This window comes from Musa acuminata, chromosome BXJ2-3, assembly GCF_036884655.1.
Source record: "Musa acuminata AAA Group cultivar baxijiao chromosome BXJ2-3, Cavendish_Baxijiao_AAA, whole genome shotgun sequence".
Classification (NCBI taxonomy): Eukaryota; Viridiplantae; Streptophyta; class Magnoliopsida; order Zingiberales; family Musaceae; genus Musa; species Musa acuminata.
In genome coordinates, this window is record NC_088340.1 from 26,933,410 (window position 1) to 26,952,500 (window position 19,091).

At 36.1% G+C, this 19,091-nt stretch overlaps 1 protein-coding gene across 1 annotated transcript in view; it reads right to left on the reverse strand.

Moving 5' to 3' along the window:
- Positions 1-13,334: 13,334 nt before the first annotated feature.
- LOC135607515 (strigolactone esterase D14-like) overlaps positions 13,335-19,091 on the reverse strand; it is a 10,624-nt gene continuing 4,867 nt past the window's right edge. Inside the window, exon 2 of the mRNA XM_065099441.1 lies at positions 13,335-14,006. Within this exon, the coding sequence (XP_064955513.1) occupies positions 13,535-14,006 (472 nt within the window). The 3' untranslated portion in view covers positions 13,335-13,534. The remainder of the gene's footprint in view (positions 14,007-19,091) is intronic.

A 19,091-nucleotide genomic window follows, 5' to 3' on the forward strand; every position in this document is an offset into this window, starting at 1 on the left:
TAGCAAGTTTTTATTTTCAATAGCTTGAGTGTTCACCTCCCTCTTTCTCTTTGAAAATTTGTAAGAGTGTGAACCACTTGTAAAAGGTTGTAAGAGGGGTATTTGTCCTTCCCCTTCAAAGTGATTTGCTAGTGGAAGTTGGAAGCCTCATTGGAGAAGGTTTCGCAAGTGGATGAAGGTCATTTTGATCGAACCACTTTAAATTGGTGCGTTCCTTGAATGTCTGAGTTCTTACCTTTTTGAAACCATTATTTACATAGCAGCAAGCTTTCGGTTTTCATCTTCTCACTTTACTCGAGCTACTTTCTCCAAGTCATTGACGGATTGAAATCTCTACGTATTTATGAAATCGTTTTTAAACTTACGAGGTTTAATCCACTGCACTAATTCACCCCCCCTCTTAGTGCCGCTCCGATCCTAACAATTGGTATCAGAGCCCGGTATTTCTCATTTCAGATTTACACTCGAGAGAAATGGCTCTTCATGGCTTTCAAGAGGGCTTATCGATTATTCATCCACCGTTCTTTAACGGATTGGACTACACTTATTGGAAAACTCGAATGAGAGTTTTCTTGATTTCTATGAATTTGGATTTATGGAATATTGTTGAAAACAGTTTTCAACTTCCCTCTAAACCGATGAACGAATGGTCGAATTTGGAGAAGAAGTATTTTTCGTTAAACGCAAAGAGGCTATGAATGCCTTATTTTGCGCTTTGGACAAAAATGAGTTCAATTAGATTTCTACGTGCGAAACAACTTTTGATATTTGGCGAACACTTAAAATCACGCACGAAGGAACTAGTAGAGTCAAAGACTCGAAAGTTAATATTTCATTGCATGTTTTTGAGCTTTTTCAAATGTAACCAAACGAGACTATAGGCGACATATACGCCTGTTTCACGGTGTCGTTAATAATCTAAGAGTTCTTAGTAAATCTTTTTCGAATTTTGATCTCGTAAGTAAGATCTTAAGATCCCTTCCAAAAAGTTGGGATTCTAAAATAACTGCAATACAAGAGACAAAAAATTTAAATGATTTTCTATTAGAAGAATTAATCGGGTCATTAATGACCTATGAAATGACACTTTTGGAATATTTTGAACTCGATGAACACTTGAACCACCTTCCAAAGAATAGGAAGGATTTGGAACTCCGGACAAATGAATACCACTTGAGCAATGACTCAAGTGATGAGGACAATGATGAATTTGAACTTCGAACACTAAATCTTAATAAGTTCATTAAATAAAAATCTAAAATAAACAATGAACCTGAATAGAGGAAGAGGCCAAAGAAGAGGAAGGCACCCAAGGATGAATCAAGAACTTCCAAATGTCAAAACAATGAATTGGGCTTTGACGGGCTTCGACTACAAGGTAAGTAACTCAACTCTCTTGAATTATTTTGAAATTACTTGAAGTTTTGCATGATGCATTTTCTCTTTTCTTTTTTTTGAATAATTATTTTTCTTGAAAATTGTATGTTTTATGTTAATAGAATAAAATGTTAGATTTAAATGATCATATATATGTGCTTGAGAAGCAAGAATGTGTATTTTGATGATTTCCATATTGACTTTCAATGATGATGCATTGTTTTTATATGGAAGGCTTGATGATTTTTTTTTATGAACCTTGTCTTTGGTTTTCAAACATGATGTATGTTTTTGACATAAGAATAAAACTTGAGCATGCTAATATAAAGTCAATCACATAAATTAAAACTATAGAAGTTTTAGTTATCTATAAGAATCATTCAAAATTATGTTCAATGAAACCATTGCATAATGATGTAATGAAAATATTAAACATTTTGAAACCATGTTTTAGTGTCATGCATAATGATCATGCTTAATAAATTTTGAAATTATGCATGATGAATCTTGTGATTTATGGATTATTGATTTTTACCATAATGAAAGTGTCTTATTAATCTTTGTTGTAATAAATCTTACACTTTCGGTTTTAAACATGATACATATTTTTATTTGGTATAAGTGAAATAAAATCATATGAATTGAAACAACTAAAAAGAGGAAAATATTTTTTCCTTGAAAATTTATTTTTCTCTATCCTATTGATCTTGATGTTTATTATGATAAATCTATGTATACCATTTTGAATATCTTGAAAGTAATGTTGAGATTTTGATGAATTTGACGATTTGAATTTGAATGAGTTTGTATTCAAATTATGATCTTGATTTCTTGGATTTATTACTTGATTTTCTTTTAAAACAAGATCTCTTCTTTGTACTCCTATGATTTTTCTTGATATTTTATTTAAAGAAGATATTTGATAAAATGAATCATGTCTTTTGTAATTCAAGAGGTCTTATCTTTCATGACATGATGCTATTGGATTTATGGCTTGTATGCCTTGAAATAATTGAAATATTATGCACTATTTTGTTCTTCCCTTATTCTTTCTTGTTTACAATGATAAAATGGGAAAAAGTTATGATTATGCATGGCAGGATGCAATTTGACATATTAATATCATGATGATTTGAAATGTTTATGATTTGAAATGATGCATATATTTTTTATTATGATGATGTATGTGATATATTGCATATGATGTGTATCATGAATGCTTTAAATGATAAATGTTTGGTACCAACAATAATGAAGTGATAAATACTTAAAAATGTTGATTTAATGTTCGGTATAATGAATACTTTATTATCATACATAAAAATAGTGATAAATATTTTGAAAATAAATGTTTGTATCATGTTAGATGATTTTACATTTTGTGCATGATGAGTTATAGTGATGATTGAAACAATGATTGAAATAATATGAATGATGATTTGGAATCATGCATATAATGTTGAGTTTATATGTTTTAAAAATATATATGATGATTTGATATTATGTATGCAATACTTTAACGTATGATAATGATGCACGCAATGATAAAATATTCATGATAAAATTATTATTTTGATATTCATGACTTGAATCTTCCTTTCCTTTTGCTAATGACAAAGGGGGAGAAAGAGTTGCTAATGTGCTATCTTGAATTGATGTAAAGGGTCATCTCAATAAGAAATTAGCTAGCTTGCATAAGTCAAGAATATGCAAAAACTTGCTTACTTTCTTGCACATCTAAAGAGAAGATGCAAATGTAACACTTGCCAAATTGTTTGCTTGCCTCATGTAAAACATTATCCCTTGCTAGGTTGGCATTTTGCTAAGGAAGCAAAAATAACACTTCTCAAAAGAGAAGAAAGAGCTTGCTTTCTTGAACATCTTTAATTTGCTAGCTAGCATAATGTACAATTTTCTATCTTGAACATTATAAAGAAATGCTATCATGCACATCGCAAAGAAAAGTAAATATGCTAACTTACAAATCTTTAAATTTGCTAGCTTGTATATAGTAAAACTTATATATCATAAAAATTGCTAGCTTGTAGAGAAGCAACCAATTGCTATCTCAAGAAAAAGCAAAAATGCTAAACTTGCACATCTTTAATTGCTACATTACATGATGATAAAACTTGATATTATATATTTTTTTTATACAATGTATTGAACTTTTTATCTCTAAACACTTGATACCTAGAATATTTTAAAATGTGATCACTTGATAAGAATGTTTCAAGTTGCTCTTTGTACTATATCATTTCAAATGAATCATGAGTCTTGATATCATATATTTCATAATATAGAAATAACAAGATTTCTTTGCCTTGTATGCCTTATGTGATGATTGTACATCAATTTGCTTTATTATGAATTATATGAATCTTGATCGTGAACTTGTTAAGAAGAATCTTAATGAACCATGAGTCTTGATATTATATATTTCATAATATATATGAATGTTTCAAGTTGCTTTTTGTACTATATCTTTTCAAATGAATCATGAGTCTTGATATCATATATTTCATAATATAAAAATAACAAGATTTCTTTGCCTTGTATGCCTTATGTGATGATTGTACATCAATTTGCTTTATTATGAATTATATGAATCTTGATCGTGAACTTGTTAAGAAGAATCTTAATGAACCATGAATCATATCTTTGGTATTCATGAATTGATCCTTATTGATATATTTCATGAATTCTTCGCATATTTAGCTTGTTGAATGGTTGAAATTTTTTAGCCATTGAGTCCTCCCTTTCTTTTTGACTTTGATAAAGGGGGAGAAGGTTTTGCTAGCTTGTGCATTGAAAATGAAAGTAAACTTCCTAGCATGCTAAGGAAGTAAAACTTGTAAGCTTGCACTTCTAAAAAAGAGAAGAAAGATCTTGCCTATCAAAAGAAGCAAAAAGTGTAAAACTTAGAAAACTTGCAACAAAATTGCTCTTGCCATGCTTTGTATTAAAAATAGGTTGATATCCTTAAAAGCATCGCATTAAATTTTTTAGTGTATCACAATGCATCACATGTATCGCAAATTGAAAATTTTGAGACTATTATCATATCATGTTTAACAATTGATATCTTTCATTGATATGATAAATTATCATCTCATGATATATCGCATAATGATATCATGATTTGCGATTGTATCATATGATCATTGGTGAATTTTCACATTGATATCCTTCATGAAATAATTTCTTTGCATTATTGTCTTGTATGCATCATGTGATGATTGAAATGTTGATTGATGCAAAGTTGATGTAAAAGTCTAAATCATGGGTTCCTTTCTTTCTTTTTGACATTGACAAAGGGGGAGAAAGTTATTGCTAGCTTGCACACTTGAACGAAGAATTTTCTAGTTCGATCATTGTAATGAAGAAATTTGCTATATCAAACATCATAAATATTGTTACTTGCAAAAAAAAAGCAAAGTGTAATCTTGCACAAAAATTCAAGTGTTGAATTGCCATGATTGAACTTAAGAATCTTGCTATGCTTTTGTGCTTATATGTTGTGATGAAAATCTAGCTTCATGTTGTAAAAACTTGCATATCTTTTAAAATAGCTAGAGCTACTTCTCCTTTTCGTTGATGACATAGGGGGAGAAGTATATTGATAACTTCATGCATTGAATTGAATATTTTATATATTTGCATGATGGTTTAAATATTTATCATAACATGTGATGAATGTTGCTTGGATTTAGGATAATCCAAGTGTTCTATCAATGGCATATTGATAGGGGGAGTTTGGTTAAACCCCGGGGAGTTAAGGTTAACTCCGTTAGTCATCAATTAGTTGTCATCATCAAAAAGGGGGAGATTGTTGAATTTCAAATTTTGATAATGAAACTAATTGATTGTGTTTAGATGTTTAACTGCATTTTGAGTGATGCAGGTCTACTCGATCAGGATTAGACAATTGACGCAGAAGAAATTGACATTGCGCCAGAGGAGATCACGTCAGGATATTGGACGACAGAATGATGAATATTTCTCTTTTATCACTTAGCATATTTGATATGAATGAGCAAGTTGATTATAATTCTGCCAAAGACCCTTTAACTATTCATCGAGGACCAATGACAAGAGCGAAATCTAAAAGGATGAAAGAAGCCTTAACTTGTTTATTAGAAGACATTTGGAAGGAGCAAGCTAGTCAAAACTTGGTCAAGGTTCTATGGGTACAAGAAGAGCCTAAAATAATCAACCTGATTCAAATAAGTCAAAATCATGAAGAGAAATTCCAACCTTGAGAGAAGGAATTTTTAGCCATCTTTGAAGAATAAAGGTCATTCAGCCATATTGGACCATATTAGGAATTGTGTGTTTATTCATGAATAATTATTCAAAACAATTCAATGTAGATTCATGAGTAATCTACATTCATGCATTAGGAATATAAATGTCATTTAATATATTCATTCCCTTTATACTTGGCCTTTGTACTATATAAACAAGGCTAACTCTCTTTGTAAGAGCACACATATTGGAGAAGTATATTCGACTTACAACACCTGTGAGTGTTTTGTTTTTAAGTTCTTGCATGAACTTTGGACTTATCAAGCATTCTGTTTGTGGCGTTCAAAACCCAAGAAAAATCTTTGTTTTTCCTTTCAACTTATCAAGCTTTTTAGTTTGTGGCGTTTTAAGGGAATCAAAGTACTATTCTAATTACTTCATCAAATTTTCATTGATTATGTGATTAGAATAGTTTTCCTAACTTCAATCTTGAATGATCCATCTTGTTTCAAATCGTTGGAGGGGGTCAATTTGCATTCCATATGTATCATAGCTCTTTAGCTATCGGGGTATATGGTTGCTAAGTTGAAGATTTCCATCATTTGGTATCAGAGCTCGGCTCAAGTTTGAGGTTTGCGTATCTATTTATTTGCTATCTTTTAGATTTTCTTTTCTTTTCTCTTCTTCTTCTATTTGGCCAATATCTATAAAAAAAAAAAAAGAGATCAAAAAAGTCAAAAAAAAAAAAAAAGAAGAGAGAAAATCAAAGGCTAAAAAAAAAAAAAGAGAGAGGGAAATCAAAGGTCAAAAAAAAAAAAAAGAGATCAGAATTAAAAAAAAAAAAAAAAAAATTGCGGATTCAAAGAATACTTGCAAATTACAGAATTTGATCTTTGTTCATTTGAACTTCTATTTCGATTTGGAAATCTTTCTTCATTTCTAAAAAAAAAAAAAAAATTCTAGTCTTTGCTTATGATTAAAGTGCATTACACACATCTTTAAATTGACCTATCTTTTGTTTGCTTTTAAAGCTATCTAATTTCACTATTTTTTTTGAATTGCCATAATCTGAATTGTTTGTTTAGGTACCTTAGTTAATCTAAGAACTCAAATAACAAAACAAGAGAGGTAAAAGACAAGAGCGGTAAGATCAGTATAGAGAAAAGCCAAAAAAATTATGAGAAACATGAGTGGAGTGAATCAAATCTAGAGTGAAAAAAAAAAAAAAAAAAAAAAAACGTGAGGGAGTGTTGGTGAGGTTGTTCTAACTTTGTTTTTCAGGTTGTACACATGTCTAAAGATAAAGAAGCGAGTTCTTCATCCAATGATCTTTTAGTTCAAGCAATGCAGCAACAATTTGAACGTATGTTCAAAGTGATGGGAGATGTAAGAGATCATCTAGAAAGGCATGATGATGCAATTAATAGATTGCAAGGTGAACCACGACGTGGGAGACAACCAACCTTTGTCAATGACGAATATGATGGTGGCGATGACGTGGATGATGACCAAGTTACTCTAATTGGTCAAGATATTAATCCTAGAAGACAAACTAGGAGAGGACGTTTTGATGGTGTGGACAGAAACATAGGCAGCATCAAAATGAAAATTCCTTCTTTTCAAGGGAAGAATAATCCAGATGCCTATTTGGAGTGGGAATGAAAAGTGGAGATGATATTTGAATGTCACAACTACTCTGAAGAGAAAAAGGTAAAATTAGTCGCTGTTGAATTTTTTGATTATGCTATTGTTTGGTGGGATCAATTGTGTAAAGACAGGCGTAGAAATGGTGAAAGGCCTGTGGAGACTTGGTTGGAGATGAAACAAATCATGAGGAGGAGATTTGTCCCTAGCTATTACTATAGGGATTTGCATCAACGGTTGCAAACCTTGACACAAGGTTCCATGAGTGTTGATGAGTATCACAAGGAGATGGAGATAACCATGATAAGGGCTAATGTGGATGAAGATCGTGAGGCCACCATGGCTCGATTCCTAAGTGGATTAAACAAGAACATTGCTGATCTTGTAGAATTGCAACATTATGTGGAGATTGAAGATATGGTGAATGTGGCCATGAAGATTGAGAGGCAACTCAAAAGAAAAGGCACAAGGTATGATTCAAAATCTTATTCGGGTTCTTCTTCTTCTTGGAAACCGAATTGGAGTAAAAAGGATGATAAACCCATTGTTAAGCCTAAAATTGATGAGACTAAAGGTAGAAATGAATTAGGCAACAAGGGTAAAGGTGAGAATCTACCTAATCAAACTAGAGGTATTAAGTGTTTTAAGTGCCTTGGGCATGGACATGTGGCACGCGAGTGTCCTAATAAAAGAGTTATGATCATGAGGGATGGAATTGTAGAATCTGAAAGTGAGAAAGATGATGATGAAGACATTCTAGAGGATACTAGTGATATAGAGTATGCTAAAGGTGAAAATCTAGTTGTTCAACGCATACTTAGTTTGCAAAATGAAAATGATGAACATGGTGAACAACGTGAAAATCTGTTTCATACTCATTGTTTGATTGCTAACAAGTTGTGTAATGTGATTGTTGATAGTGGAAGTTGCACAAATGTGGCAAGCACCTTGCTCATGGAGAAACTGAAATTACCTACTATCAAGCATTCAAAACCGTACAAGTTACAATGGTTGAATGATAGTGGTATAGTAAAGGTAAATCGACAAGTGTTAATTTCCTTTTCAATTGGTAGATATAAGGATGAAGTTTGGTGTGATGTGGTACCTATGTATGCTAGTCATATGTTATTGGGGAGACCATGGCAATACGATCGAAGGGTAATACATGATGGATTCAAGAACCGTTATTCTTTGATCATAGATGGACAGAAATATCAGCTTGGACCTTTGCCTCCAAAGACAATTTTTGAGGACCAAATGCGCATAAAACAACAATATGAGGAGCTTGAGTCTTCATTAACCAAAACTTTGGGGAGGAAAAAAAAAAGGGAGAAAAAAGAAAATGATGAGTTGAGTAATAAAAATGAGAGTATTGGGAAATACAAGGGGAGAGAAAACAAAGAAAGTTTGAGTGAAAGAAAAATGAGTGTTTATGCCAAAATGAGTGATGTGAAGAAAGCCTTAACCATGAGGCAGCCCTTACTTGTACTTATGTACAAGGATGTTCTGATTGCTTCTAACAAAATTGACAAGAGTTTGCCTAGTGTTATTGTTGATCTTTTGCAGGAAAATGAGGATCTCTTTCCCGAAGAAGTTCCTAATGGTTTGCCACCAATTAGAGGAATTGAGCATCAAATTGATTTCATTCCAGGTGCAAGCATACCAAACAAGCCAGCATATAGATGCAACCCCGAAGAGACCAAGGAAATCCAAAAACAAGTAAGTGAGCTTATGAAAAAAGGGTATGTGCGAGAAAGCATGAGTCCGTGTGCAGTTCCTGTTCTGTTGGTGCCTAAAAAGGATGGATCATGGAGAATGTGTGTTGATTGCCGAGCCATCAACAAAATCACGGTAAAGTATAGACATCCTATTCCTAGGCTAGATGATATGTTGGATGAATTGCATGGTTCTTGTGTGTTTTCAAAAATTGATTTAAAATCTGGATATCATCAAATAAGAATGCATGAAGGTGATGAATGGAAAACCGCTTTTAAAACTAAACATGGTTTATATGAATGGTTGGTTATGCCTTTTGGCCTAACTAATGCACCTAGTACTTTCATGAGATTGATGAATCATATTTTACGTGCTTACATTGGAAAATTTGTAGTGGTTTATTTTGATGATATACTTGTGTATAGCAAAAGTTTAAATGAGCATGTAACACATTTAAAAGCTATTTTTGACGTGCTTAGAAAAGAAAAGTTATATGCTAATATAAAGAAATGCACTTTTTCCACTAATAAAATTACTTTTCTTGGATATGTTGTTAATGATAAAGGAATACATGTTGATCAAGAAAAAGTGAAAGTAATTAGGGAGTGGCCAAAACCTACCAGTGTTAGTGATGTTAGAAGTTTTCATGGTCTTGCTAGCTTTTATAGAAGATTCATTAAGGATTTTTCTACAATTGCTGCACCAATAACTGAATGCATAAAAAAAAATATGGGATTTAGATGGGGTGAAAAACAAGATGATGCTTTTAATTTGCTTAAAGACAAACTCTGTTCAGCACCTTTGCTTGCTTTACCGAACTTTGCTAAAACTTTTGAGATTGAGTGTGATGCGAGTGGAATAGGAATTGGAGGAGTCTTAATGCAAGAAGGCAGACCCATTGCATTCTTTAGTGAGAAGCTAAGTGGAGCAAGTCTTCACTACCCAACATATGACAAGGAGTTTTACGCTTTAGTAAGAGTGTTAGAGACATGGCAGCACTATCTTTGGTATAAGGAATTCATTATACACACCGATCATGAGTCCTTGAAATATCTCAAAGGACAAGGAAAACTAAACCGTAGGCATGCAAAATGGGTGGAGTTTATTGAATCCTTTCCATACATCATCAAGTATAAACAAGGTAAGGAAAATGTGGTTGCCGACACTCTTTCTAGAAGGTATGCTCTAATTTCTCAACTTGATGCAAAATTATTGGGTTTTGAGTATATTAAAAATTTATATAATTCTGATCATGATTTTGCTAATGTTTATGGGGCATGTGAGAAAGGGGGTTTTGATAAGTTCTTCAAGCATGATGATTTTCTTTTCAAAGAAAATAAGTTGTGTATTCCTCAATGTTCAATGAGAGAATTACTTGTGAGAGAGGCACATAGTGGAGGTTTAATGGGGCATTTCGGGATTAGAAAAACTTTAGATGTGTTAAGTGATCATTTCTTTTGGCCACATATGAAAAGAGATGTTGAGAGATTATGTAAGAAATGCATTACTTGCAAACAAGCTAAATCTAAAGTAATGCCTCATGGATTGTATACTCCTCTTCCTATAACTAGTGAGCCTTGGGTTGATATATCCATGGACTTTGTCTTGGGTTTACCAAGGTCAAAAGGAGGGAGAGATTCTATTTTTGTTGTTGTTGACAGGTTTAGCAAGATGGCACATTTTATTCCTTGCCACAAAACAGATGATGCAACACATGTTGCGGGGCTGTTTTTCAAAGAAATTGTAAGATTACATGGCATTCCAAAGACAATTGTGAGTGATAGAGATGTGAAGTTCCTTAGCCACTTTTGGAAAACACTTTGGAGCAAGTTGGGTACAAGGCTATTGTATTCAACCACTTGTCACCCACAAACAGATGGACAAACGGAGGTGGTAAATCGAACTTTATCAACACTTTTGAGAGCCATAATTCAAAAGAATTTGAAAAATTGGGAGGAATGTTTGCCACATGTGGAGTTTGCTTATAACAGAAGTGTACATGCTACAACAAACCATTCCCCATTTGAAGTTGTATACGGGTTCAATCCATTAACTCCTATGGATTTGCTACCTTTACCTTTGGAAAAGGCCAATTTGGATGGTAAGCAAAAAGCTGATTTTGTCAAAGCATTGCATGAAAGGGTCCAGATACAAATTCAAAAGAAAACTCTACAATATGAGAAACAACACAACAAAGGCCGAAAGCAAGTAGTATTTGAACCTGGTGATTGGGTTTGGTTACACTTGAGGAAGGAAAGATTTCCTAACCAAAGGAAGTATAAACTAATGCCAAGAGGAGATGGTCCATTTCGAGTCTCTCAAAAAATCAATGACAATGCATACAAGTTGGAACTACCGGGTGAGTATGGTAATGTTAGTGCAACCTTCAATGTTTCTGATTTATCTTTGTTTGATGCAGGTGATGAAGACACTGATTCGAGGACGAATCCTTTCAAGGAAAGGGGGAATGATATGAATGAGCAAGTTGATTATAATTCTGCCAAAGACCCTTTAACTATTCATCGAGGACCAATGACAAGAGCGAAATCTAAAAGGATGAAAGAAGCCTTAACTTGTTTATTAGAAGACATTTGGAAGGAGCAAGCTAGTCAAAACTTGGTCAAGGTTCTATGGATACAAGAAGAGCCTAAAATAATCAACCTGATTCAAATAAGTCAAAATCATGAAGAGAAATTCCAACCTTGAGAGAAGGATGAATTTTTAGCCATCTTTGAAGAATAAAGGTCATTCAGCCATATTGGACCATATTAGGAATTGTGTGTTTATTCATGAATAATTATTCAAAACAATTCAATGTAGATTCATGAGTAATCTACATTCATGCATTAGGAATATAAATGTCATTTAATATATTCATTCCCTTTATACTTGGCCTTTGTACTATATAAACAAGGCTAACTCTCTTTGTAAGAGCACACATATTGGAGAAGTATATTCGACTTACAACACCGGTGAGTGTTTTGTTTTTAAGTTCTTGCATGAACTTTGGACTTATCAAGCATTCTGTTTGTGGCGTTCAAAACCCAAGAAAAATCTTTGTTTTTCCTTTCAACTTATCAAGCTTTTTAGTTTGTGGCGTTTTAAGGGAATCAAAGTACTATTCTAATTACTTCATCAAATTTTCATTGATTATGTGATTAGAATAGTTTTCCTAACTTCAATCTTGAACGATCCATCTTGTTTCAAATCGTTGGAGGGGGTCAATTTGCATTCCATATGTATCATAGCTCTTTAGCTATCGGGGTATATGGTTACTTGCAAAAAAAAAGCAAAGTGTAATCTTGCACAAAAATTCAAGTGTTGAATTGCCATGATTGAACTTAAGAATTTTGCTATGCTTTTGTGCTTATATGTTGTGATGAAAATCTAGCTTCATGTTGTAAAAACTTGCATATCTTTTAAAATAGCTAGAGCTACTTCTCCTTTTCGTTGATGACATAGGGGGAGAAGTATATTGATGATTTCATGCATTGAATTGAATATTTTATATATTTGCATGATGGTTTAAATATTTATCATAACATGTGATGAATGTTGCTTGGATTTAGGATAATCCAAGTGTTCTATCAATGGCATATTGATAGGGGGAGTTTGGTTAAACTCCGGAGAGTTAAGGTTAACTCCGTTAGTCATCAATTAGTTGTCATCATCAAAAAGGGGGAAATTGTTGAATTTCAAATTTTGATAATGAAACTAATTGATTGTGTTTAGATGTTTAACTGCATTTTGAGTGATGCAGGTCTACTCGATCAGGATTAGACAATTGACGCAGAAGAAATTGACATTGCGTCAGAGGAGATCACGTCAGGATATTGGATGACAGAATGATGAATATTTCTCTTTTATCACTTAGCATATTTATACTCAGTGAGAGACTGGTAAGAAAATAGCCTCTCGAACGGGATCGTAGTAGATAATCCACCGTCATTAGTCCTCTCATTTAAGTGCTCTATCCTTTCGTCTATCCTCCCTCGGTCCTGATCCATTTGACATGAAGGTGGCATATCTCTTTCTGATCCCCTTCATGCATGAAGCAAAGCAAACGTGGTAGGTACCGATATCATGACCGATTTGTGTTTCACGCGTTGAGCCCGGAATGCTCTGTTTTCTGCTCCAACTCGGTGGGTTGACTTCCGGCAGGAAGCAAGGAAATTAACGGTGGAATACGTGTTGCGTATACGTACATCCGAAGTCCGAAAACCGAGCTCTCAGTGGCATGCAAATGGGTTCAGTGGTGACTCCGAGTAGCCCACACGTGTGTTAGAGAAGGAATGCTGCAGCCCAATATTGCTCGCTTTATCAACGGAATTCACCGCTCTGTACCCATGTGTTTCAATTGATATGCATAAGTTCATTAACTAATAATTCCCATAAAAACATCACAACCTACCTTTTGAGAAATTCGATCGTCCCTTTCTCGAGAAAATTTTAGATATTAATTATTCTCGATTAAAATAGACATAGAATTAATACATCTCAAGTGAGCAATCCCATAATACTAGGGCGAAAGATCCAGCAAGATCTGTTCCTATGCGTGAAAGCTCGGAACGTTTTCAACCATGCATGGTTTGTTTGACACCATGACCCTGTCCAGGATCTCGAGAAGCTTGTGGGGAACAGTGAGCTGAGGGAAATGGCCATCCGAGTCGATCATCTCCAGCGTTGCCATCCCCTTTATCCTGCTCTGCATGTAACGCCCAACAGAGACGGGTGCCACGAAATCATTGCTGACTTGAATAATGGTGCAAGGAACCTCGACTTTGTCTAGCGTATGCCTCATATCACCCAAAAAGATGGTCTTCGCGAGGGCGAGTGCGATCTCCGACCTCATGCTCTTGAAGCTCCTTCCCAGTTTGTCAACAGAGATGGGATCATCTGCTCCAATGACAAGCACGATGAAGTTCTCGGCCCATGCGTGGAAATTGAACTCGATGTCGGAGAGTACATTGTCAATCTCGGCTCTCTCAAACCCTCCTTCGTAGTCATCCGAATTCAAGTACCTGAGTGGAAAACATAACACCACCCCTTAGGCATTGCACCATTAAAAAAAAGACAAGTGTGTAAATGTTTGTAAAACTATATATTGGGCATTATTCTTAATAACATGATTCTCAAATTAAATACTTACTGTTATTATAGTAGGTCCGGAGTTTGAATCATGTATCTGTCAATTTTTTAACTACTCGGTTAAAAATATTTATGCAATATCTTTTATTTATTTGGATTTATGTCATACACTCAAATTTCATTCGCATATAAAAGGATCCTTTTTTCTGAGCTTTTGAATAATGTTTATTAAGTCTGTTTAGTTCAGCTATTTATTGAGTCAATTTAATTCAGTTAAAATCAAGTAGAGATTTATTTAATATTTATTTATTATTAGAGTTCAAGTCCTGATGGACTTTGGGTGGAACTCTATAAATAAGGATGTAACTGTTTCTTTTCAGTTATTTATGAAAAATATTATTCTGTCTTTCGACAAACCCTAGGAGGTCGATCATTCCTAAAGATGATTGAGTGGATAGAGAAACTCACAGGTCTAGGAATGGTCCTAGAGGATAACTTGTGTGTGGACATTGTGCTTCAGTCCCTACCAGATTCCTTTTCACAGTTCATAATGAACTTTAATATGAACAAGCTTGAGGTGACTCTCCCAGAGCTCCTCAATATGTTGAGGGAGGCAGAGAGTACTATTAAGAAAGAGAAGCCAGTTCTCTACACTGGTGAGACCAGAAAGAAAAGGAAAGCAGAAAGGTCCCTTAAGAAGGGAAAGGGCAAGGGCAAACAAGGTAAAGCAAAGGTTGCTAAGAAAGACCCAACAAAGGACAAAGGCCAGTGCTTCCACTGTGGTAAAGATGGGCACTGGAAGAGAAACTGCAAAGAGTACCTTGCAGAAAGGGCGAAACAAAAGCTTGATGAAGCTTCAGGTACATTCATGATCAGTCTCCATTTGTCAGACTCTTATGATAACACATGGGTATTAGATACCGGTAGTGCTTATCATATATGTAATTCGTTGCAGGTTCTGGCAAGGCCTAGGAGACTAGAGAGAGGCGAGATGGACCTCAAGATGGGTAATGGAGCAAAAGTTGCTGTATTAGCTGTTGGCGAGGTCGCCCTACATCTGCCTAGTGGAGCTTTTATTGCATTAGATGCATGTTATTTTGTTCCTTCTATTATCAAAAACATTATCTCCATTTCATGTTTAACAGTTAGTGGATATAAATTTGTTTTTGAGAACAATGGTTGTTCGATATTATTAGATGATAAGATCATCACGAAAGGAACATTGCATAATGGTTTATTTATGTTAGACACCACTCCACATATCATGAATATAAATGTGTCCAAAAGGAAACGAGATGAGTTGAACAGTGCATACCTGTGGCATTGTAGGCTAGGTCACATCCATGAAAGAAGGATTCAAAAGTTGCTAAATGATGGATATCTAGATCCATTCGACTATGTGTCATATGCAACTTGTGAGCCTTGCATTCGTGGAAAACTGACCAACTCTCCATTTAGTGGAACTGGAGAGAGAGCCACTGAGTTGTTGGAACTCATACATAGTGATGTATGTGGACCCATGTCAACTCATGCCATTGGAGGTTACTCCTACTTCATTACATTTACTGATGATTTCTCAAGGTATGGATATGTGTACTTAATGAAGTACAAGTCCGAGGCCTTTGAGAAATTCAGAGAGTATAAGAATGAGGTGGAGAACCAGACTGGAAAGAGTATCAAAACTCTTCGATCAGATCGAGGAGGTGAGTACTTAAGTACAGAGTTTACTCACTTCCTCAAGGACCATGGGATATTATCCCAATGGACACCTCCTTATACACCTCAGCTCAATGGTGTCTCTGAAAGGAGAAATCGTACATTATTAGATATGGTACGGTCCATGATGAGTTTCGCTGACCTACCCATCTCATTCTGGGGATATGCCCTAGAAACCGCAGCTTACCTTCTGAACAGAGTTCCAACTAAGTCGGTGGTGTCTACACCATATGAGATATGGAAAGGGAAGAAGCCTGATCTTAAAGTAGTTAAGATTTGGGGCTGCTCTGCCCATGTTAAAAGACACAACCCCGATAAGTTAGAATCAAGGACAGGGCGATGTAAATTTGTGGGATACCCCAAGGAAACTTGTGGGTATTACTTCTATCATCTCGAGGACCAAAAGGTCTTTGTAGCTAAGAGAGCAGTGTTCCTTGAGAAGGAACACATTCTTGACGAAGACAGTGGGAGAATGATAGAATTGAGCGAGGTTGGAGAACCAAGCTCAAGCACCACTCTACAGCCCGAGTCTGTTCAGGTATCTAATACACAAGTTTCAACTTTACGCAGGTCTGATAGAGTATCCCATCCTCCTGAGAGATATGTGGGACATATTAGAGCAGAGGATGTAGAGGATATTGATCCTCAGACCTACGAGGAGGCTATTATGAGTATAGACTCCGGGAAGTGGAAAGAAGCCATGAATTCTGAGATGGATTCTATGTACTCCAATAAGGTTTGGAACCTAGTTGATGCACCCGAAGGTATTGTACCCATCGGTTGCAAGTGGATCTTTAAGAAAAAGATCGGAGTAGATGGAAAGGTAGAGACCTATAAAGCAAGGCTAGTGGCTAAGGGGTATCGTCAAAGGCAAGGTGTTGACTACGACGAAACTTTCTCACCCGTAGCAATGCTAAAATCCATCAGAATTCTATTGGCTATTGCAGCACACTATGATTATGAGATCTGGCAGATGGATGTGAAAACCGCATTCCTCAACGGGAACCTGGAGGAGGAGGTGTATATGATGCAACCTGAGGGATTCGTGTCCAAGAACTGCCCAGATAAGGTGTGTAGGTTGCTTAGATCCATTTATGGACTAAAGCAAGCTTCCCGAAGTTGGAACATAAGATTTGATGAGGCAATCAGATCTTATGACTTCGTTAAGAACAAAGATGAGCCTTGTGTATACAGAAAGGTAAGTGGGAGCGCTATTAGCTTTTTGGTGTTATATGTGGATGACATCCTCATCATTGGGAATGACATAGGAATGCTATCCACAATAAAGGCTTGGTTATCTAGACACTTCTCCATGAAGGACTTAGGAGAAGCATCTTATATCTTGGGGATTAGAATCTATAGAGATAGATCCAAAAGGATGCTTGGCTTGTCCCAGTCCAGGTACATAGAAACTATTGTCAAAAGGTTTGGCATGGAAAATTCCAAAAGAGGTCTCATACCGATGAGACATGGGATATCGCTTTCTACGAGTATGTCCCCAAAGACTCCAGAAGAAAGGGCGAACATGGATATGATATCTTATGCCTCAGTAATAGGGTCTATCATGTATGCCATGCTATGTACTAGGCCTGATATAGCGCATGCTTTGAGTGTCACGAGCAGGTATCAGGCGGATCCAGGCTTGGAGCACCGGAAAGCAGTAAAGTGTATCCTTAAGTACTTGAGAAGGACTAAGGATCTTTTACTAGTATATGGAGGTAATAGCCTTAAGGTTGAAGGCTACACTGACTCAAGTTTTCAGTCTGATGTCGATGATAGCAAGTCGAATTCAGGGTATGTGTACACCTTGAATGGAGGAGCAGTGTGCTGGAAGAGTTCCAAGCAAGATACCACTGCTGACTCGACCACAGAGGCGGAGTACATTGCTGCATCAGATGCAGCAAAGGAGGGAGTTTGGTTGAAGAAGTTCATCACAGATTTGGGAGTCGTGCCGGATAGTGAGGAGCCGATTTCCCTATATTGCGACAACAACGGGGCAATTGCTCAAGCGAAGGAACCTAGGTCTCATCAGAAATCTAAGCATGTTCTGAGGAGGTTCCACCTTATCAGAGAGATCGTGACCCGAGGAGATGTAGCAGTGGAAAGAGTTCCATCCGAAGATAACATTACAGATCCACTAACAAAGCCATTGTCTCAGATTGTCTTTGAGCGTCACAGGGGTCTGATGGGGATCAGACACATAGGTGATTGGCTTTAGGTCAAGTGGGAGATTGCTAGTCATAAGTGCCCAGCAAGCCAATCACGTGAGTGATGGCACGTGTGACTTGATACAGAATCTTTTTGCTTATTATATTTTGGCATATATCACTTTATAACTATTGCATAAATGCATATATATTGTGATGTCCTTGGATTTGTGCAATGGGAATCGGATCGTGATGAGATCACGATAATGAGATCGATTCACCTTTAAACACATATCCTAAATAATCCCGGTCATAGGTTACTCGAGAGGGACATCGTGATAACCGGATAGACTGGTGTGCTGTATACCCGTCCATATGATGGATGCAGCTGGTCTCATAGCTGCTCGTGTAGGGACACTAGGGATACAGTACAGGTGCTCATTGGAGAATGAGTTCACTGATTGATCCGCTTACGGAATGCTGGATGGTTGATGATGCCTTATTGTCAGACAACGATTCCGTAGTCCTAGTGGTGTATCTGGTTCTTAGACTTGAGACACCAAGGATGTCCTGTATGAGTGCTCCACTCTTTGATACCAGACTTATAGGTTTGGCTGTTCCCAGATCTAGTACAGCTGGTCATTGGGAGTGGTAGTCGACCTTACGAGGGCTATTGAGTGTCGATAGAGGATCATCCACTCTCGGTATCATGAGAGGAATATCCCATGTGTTCTTGCTCAGACAAATCCCTGGCCAGGGTCATTCGGGTTGAGAGAGAAAGAGTTCTCCGGGAGAATCCGATTAGAGCGAGACTCGAGTAGAAACCGTATGGGTCTGACAGCACCATGCTCGATATACGGTCTCTGGGATATTAAATGGATGAGGGACTATAGGTACATGGTAACTGAGGACAGACAGGTCCAATGGATTGGATTCCCCTGTATCGTCTGGGGACTACGGCGTAGTGGCCTAGTACTTCCGTAGTCGATGAGTCGAGTGAATTATTACAGAGATAATAATTCACTTAGTTAGAAAGGGTTCTGACAGGTATGACTCACGGCCAGCTCGATATTGGGCCTAGAGGGTCACACACATATGGTAGGCATTGCGATGAGTAGAGGTTCGGATATGAGATATCCGACGGAGCCCTTGTCT